The sequence below is a fragment of the Filicampus tigris genome, chromosome 21 (assembly GCF_054856515.1).
Source record: "Filicampus tigris isolate MCC_2025a chromosome 21, RoL_Ftig_1.0, whole genome shotgun sequence".
In the NCBI taxonomy this organism is placed as follows: Eukaryota; Metazoa; Chordata; class Actinopteri; order Syngnathiformes; family Syngnathidae; genus Filicampus; species Filicampus tigris.
The window spans coordinates 3138326-3143830 of NC_141237.1; the positions used below are offsets into that span (position 1 = coordinate 3138326).

At 36.8% G+C, this 5505-nt stretch overlaps 1 protein-coding gene across 1 annotated transcript; it reads left to right on the plus strand.

Annotated features, from left to right (window-relative positions):
- Nucleotides 1-1972: 1972 nt before the first annotated feature.
- Nucleotides 1973-5138, plus strand: LOC147127156 (TNFAIP3-interacting protein 3-like). Its single transcript, XM_086021231.1, has 8 exons — nt 1973-2085; nt 2670-2726; nt 3023-3088; nt 3358-3438; nt 4062-4178; nt 4274-4351; nt 4428-4553; nt 4709-5138. Exons 1-8 carry the CDS (start codon nt 2083-2085, stop codon nt 4802-4804), a joined length of 624 nt encoding a protein of 207 aa, XP_085877357.1. The 5' UTR covers nt 1973-2082; the 3' UTR covers nt 4805-5138.
- The last annotated feature ends 367 nt before the right edge of the window (nt 5139-5505 follow it).

Genomic DNA, 5505 nt, shown 5'->3' on the forward strand with positions numbered 1-5505 from the left:
AATCAATATCTTAGCCTTTAGTCTGCAAGCCTAAGGCTAATGCTAACAGAAGATTAGCATCTATGTGACTCTTTTGTATCCTTTTAAGTATTTGAACACAACACATGTAGGCACATGTATAATAGTACTCAAAGTCATTCTTTATTCTTTATCCTCTGCGAAGAACGACTATATGAATCCCATTTAAGTTCTAGGTGGGACACGCCCACATTGATTGTTTGCTGCATTCAGCTAGGAAAGCAAGTGCGAAGTAAGTATGAACTGGCCTTTATACGTTTTCAATTTTATTTTATTTTTTTTGTGTGCATGCACAAGCGTCGTAACCCAAAAAGCAAAATTCTCCTGGCTTAAAAAGTTTGCTTGATATATGACATCAAATCAGTAGAGCTTTAGTGTCATTTATGGTGCTCATGAGTTTGTAAAGTTGTTGTTAACTTACAAAAAACTAATTCATAAATGTTATAGAAACAAAAATAAAAAAAAAGGGGGGGTTGCCAATCTTGAAATTTCTTTTCACCTCATTTTTTTTCTTTCGTGCTTGAGTCTGAAGATGCATTTAAGGTTTCTATTTTGCATCTGTAAGTGTGCCGTTCGGAAAGCAAAACTAAAAGTCATTCTGGAGTCCGGTAAGCGGGGTTGTGGTGTGTCAATTCTTTGGTGGTGTTTAAGGGGGTGTGCAGGATCCCACACTCTTCAAACACTTTTAAAAGTATTCCCTATTGGCTTTTTTCACTTTGTTTTGCTACCAATAAATGTGTGACTATCATATCATCACATCCAATTGTCACTAAAACCGGCACACAAAAAAAAACAAATATTGCGGATATAAAACAAAACTACTTTTAGAAACTAAACCATATCGTTTATGTACAAATAATGCAAAATGCCAGACAGGCTTGTAGAAATTAGCATATATGTTGATTATAATGTACGTAATTACAAACAACTGTTGCTTTAACACAACTAAAGAGAGCAAATACAGCTACCATTACTGGAATTGGGGACCTTCTCTGCCACTTCTTCTTGCTGTTGAATACTCAACATTGCTTCCTCAGTGGTGCCTGGCATGTTGTGGCACAAGGTGGCACTGCACTGAGGGCACATGACTCGAAATTGGGACTTGCCCGATTACTGTAAAACCCGTAAAAACAAATGCTTAAAAAGCCACTATATAGCAAGCGCTAACTGTACACATTATTTTTCTCTTCTTCCTCTTGTTGGCAGTCAGCCGCTGCGTGTTTCCCCTCTTGATCCTCCCCGGCCGGCTTCCTGTAACTAACGCGGCTCGGTGACTCACGCGGCGTCTCAGAACAAAAGATTGTGAAAGATGACGAGCTCGTGTGATTTTCCCAAGGTTAAAAAGCACAAGGTGTTCTCGAGCCGGGGGACGTACGCTGGGTTCATTCATGAGAGGGAAGGCAACGCCTTCGGAACACGCAGGAAGTCACACACACTACTTTAGTGTGATGTCACTTTTAAAATGCAATCATTGCAAAATAAAACATGTTGTATTCTAGTATATATATATATATATATATATATATATATATATATATATATATATATATATATATATATATATATATATATATATATATATGTGTATATATATGTAAATATGTGTGTATATATGTGTATATATATATATATATATATATATATGTGTATATATATATATATATATATATATATATATATATATATATATATGTATATATATGTATATGTATATATGTATATATATATATATATATGTATATATGTTTATATATGTATGTATATATGTGTATATATGTATAGATATATGTATATATGTATAGATATATATGTATAGATATATGTGTGATTCTTATTTGACTAACCACTAAAACCCCTTAGAGGAGCTTTTTTTTTTTTTGCAGTGTAGGTTTCTTTCTTAGTCATGATTGGGGCTATAAAAGTGACGTTTATTACCGACTCTTTGTATTTTCTTCCACAAAGTGGGTCAACAGAGGGTGGTTAGGAGGGGCAGGGCATCCTCAGCATAAAAAGGCGCCTCTGCACACTGAGCCGCACGTGAGCAACTTCACGTAGCTACGCATCATGGTGAGCTTTTTCCTTTTATTTATCATCCATACATCCTTTATTAATTTTATAGCGCTGGGATTTGATTCATCATTTGTAAAACTTGTGGGGACTTGCCAACAGAATACATTTGGGAGAAAATATTACATTTTAGAAATCATTAAGTCACTTTTTTTGTAATATTTTCAAGAATGTATAAATGACATTAAAAATGTGTCAAATTGGCAACTGGTCAGCTGGCAAATAATACTTTTATTTAATACAATTAATAAAATTTTCACATTGACATCATGAAATCTGATTTCCAGCATTTGATTTCCTTTTAATAACTGTTCCCAATAACAGACATTGTGTTTATTTAATTAGTTTATAATCATATAAAATATGTGTGATGTCATAAAATAATTGCGCTGATGAAGTATGATGTCAAAGCAGTTTTTTTTGTGTGTTTTTTTACCGGAAAGCATCTCAAAGAGAACTTCCAAGAGTGTGAAAAGAGGAAGTCCAAAACGTGGACGTGATTTCATAACGTCCCATTCAGCTTCATGCTTCAACGCTCCCTTGCGTCTGTATATTCTCTTCATGATTTTTTTTTTTTTCTTTAGAGCCACGACGCCAGCATGCAAGCGCAGATTTTCATTCTGGAGCGGCAACGGCAAGAGGTGAGGAAAAAGATCATGTGAAGCTGGTGAAGCAGTATGTGGCTCAGTCGTGACGCAAGCTTATTCTCTGAGTTCCAACTAAGAAAAAAATTGTGATGGTGGCATCGAGCCGTGATTTTTAGTTGAATTTAATTTAAATTTAATTGTAATTTGTATATGTTAACTGCTATTGATTATTTAAATATTACACTCATTTAAATTGTATTTTTATGATGCAGTAATCTCACAATGTAATTTTAAAAAATGATATTCATTTGAGTATTTAAAAAAGCCTTCTTGCTTCCTTTTTGGCTCAGCTACTGACCATCAATGAGAAATGGGCAAAAGAGTACAACACCATGGTGGCATTCTATCAACACAAGGTAAATAGAAATTAATATATAATATAATATATAGTACTATGAGTAAAAGTATTATTTTAATTGAATGTCTACATTCAGTTGTCCAAAATGTTGACAACACAGTGCATTTTCTTTATTTATTTTTAATAATGCAATTATAATACATTAAATCTCAGTTTGTTTTTATCATAATTTTTCCTTGAATTTCAGACTTTGAACAGGATGGTTAAATTATGTTTGGACATTTAAAAAAAAAAAAATCTTAACATTTTAATGGTGGTTTTTGACAGTTTCAGACGTCACAACGAGACAACGGCGACATTAAAAAAGTGACACACCACACAAAAACACCCAAGAGAGAGAAAACGAAGGTAAATACAGTAATAAACTCCAAATATTTCTTTCAATATATGTTTATATTCATTTACTTTTTCTCACTATTACTGCCATCCCTCGCTGTATCGAGGCTCATTTTTGCAGCTTAACTGCATTGAAGATTTTTTTTAAATCGTATTTATAGTGCAGATTATTTGCTATACCGCAGAATTTTGATTAATTTTTGTGGTCAAGGATAGAACACCACTCGTGCACTTTCAATCGCTTTATTGAACAAACGGTAACAAATGAAAGACAAGCACGTTCTTGGACTCACTTGATGCCGTCACTCAACACGCAGAGTGTGGCTAAAGTTGACAGCCAGACAACTCAACATTTTCATTTGCTGACTTCCAGGCTACTCAACAGGCCAGGTCTGTTTTATGAAGGCACGCACACATTTACGTAACGTCACAGATGCTACAGTGTAGAACGTGAGGATGACGACCTCAAGTGGATAAAAACAATACCTGCACTTCATGTGCATATGGTCTATTTTGTTGTTTTATATGCATGCAGCTTTAAAATATTTATAAACAATGAAATAAATATCGAAGAGGGATTGTTGTATTATAATTCAACAGTATCAAACGAAAAATATTTTTTTACCGCATTTTAGACTGTAAACTCAGAACAACACAAAACAGTGACGGAAGCCGAAGAGCTGCGGGTGCAGAACAGCGTTCTGACGAGAAAGTGGCAGCATCAACAGGAGGAGATCAGCCGGCTCAACAAAGTGAGTCCAAACTTTATTTTCCAAAAATGTTTTTTACTTTCTTTGTCTTTGTATCATGACTATTTGAATCATGGCTGCTTTGCTCGCCCCAAAAGGCGCTGGAGGAAAGACTTCACCCTGTTCAGACCCTCGAGAAAGGCCGTGGACCTCCAGAGGAGCTCTGGAAACTTCAGGTTAGCTTTAATCATCACAATCCTGCATGTTCGTCAGCATGTGTGTGTACCTTCACACGTATGCGTCCTTGTCCAGGCGCAGATGTTCAAGGAGGACTTCCTGAAGGAGCGAGAGGACAGGGAGAAGATCCAACACAAATACGGCGAGCTGCAGAAGAAGCTGAGCAAAGCCCAAGATGAGCTGCACTTTTTGAAATCACAGGTATAAAGTTCATATTAGATGACAATATTTCGACATAAGCAATATAGTGTTACCATGGCAACCTGGTTTAAAACTAAGTGTGCTGGGGAAGGGTCCACAATTGAACAAACAGAATTCACTCAGTAGAATCCCCTGTTAATGACTTTGTTGTTTAGGCCACTTGGACCCGCATCCTGCATCCTGTGGTGGACTGCACTTGCAAGCGGGCCGAGCAGCGCAACGCCCGCGTCCAAAAGACACTACACCCGTGAGGGAAGTCCGGCGCCTTGCTGGAAATCATCGGCCTCGGAGTCCTGAGTTATATGTTGGCAATGGGGTTTGGCTTGAATGACTTTTTGTGTCCCATCACCTCAAGGACAAGCGAGGACCACAGTTAAGAAGGCAGCAGAGCATTGTCGGGAAATATCTGGCACCCTCTAGAGGCGTTTAATGTGAATTGCATTTTCCTTTCAAATGTAGCACTGACCAAACATGCACATGTAACCAGCTTGTTTGAACAAGCTGTCACTGACAACTTGTCAGTAACACAATGTACATTTAATGACCTTTAATAAAAAATAAAGGTATTTTGCTTCTACCTCAGAACCAATCTTGTGCAATTGCGTACTGATCTTGCGTTCTCCGTGGGCACTATTTATATATGTATACTTGTTATATGGCAGCCAATTTCCGCCAATTAATAAAAAAAATAAGCACATTTATTTTAGTGGCAGGAATAGGCTCTCATACAACAAATATATACAGCGCATGCAATAAAATCTAACCTGAACTGTAAACCAAATCTGTGTCATTCTGCTATGCGGCTGAGTGCGCGACTGCGGGTGACAAGTGACAACAAGCGGTAACTTTTCCAACCAATGAGATAAAGCGCTTCACACGTATTTGCTTACGCAGCCAATCACCGTTAACGCTTTGTGCGGCGTCGGTGCACGTACGTGCTGTTGTTTAGCAA

What these genes read in the sequence shown, in the direction of transcription:
- LOC147127156 (XM_086021231.1), top strand. An exon ending in TGGAGCGGCAACGGCAAGAG is followed by an intron (nt 2,727 to 3,022) that starts GTGAGGAAAAAG and finishes TTTTTGGCTCAG; the next exon opens with CTACTGACCATCAATGAGAA. An exon ending in TGCACTTTTTGAAATCACAG is followed by an intron (nt 4,554 to 4,708) that starts GTATAAAGTTCA and finishes TTTGTTGTTTAG; the next exon opens with GCCACTTGGACCCGCATCCT.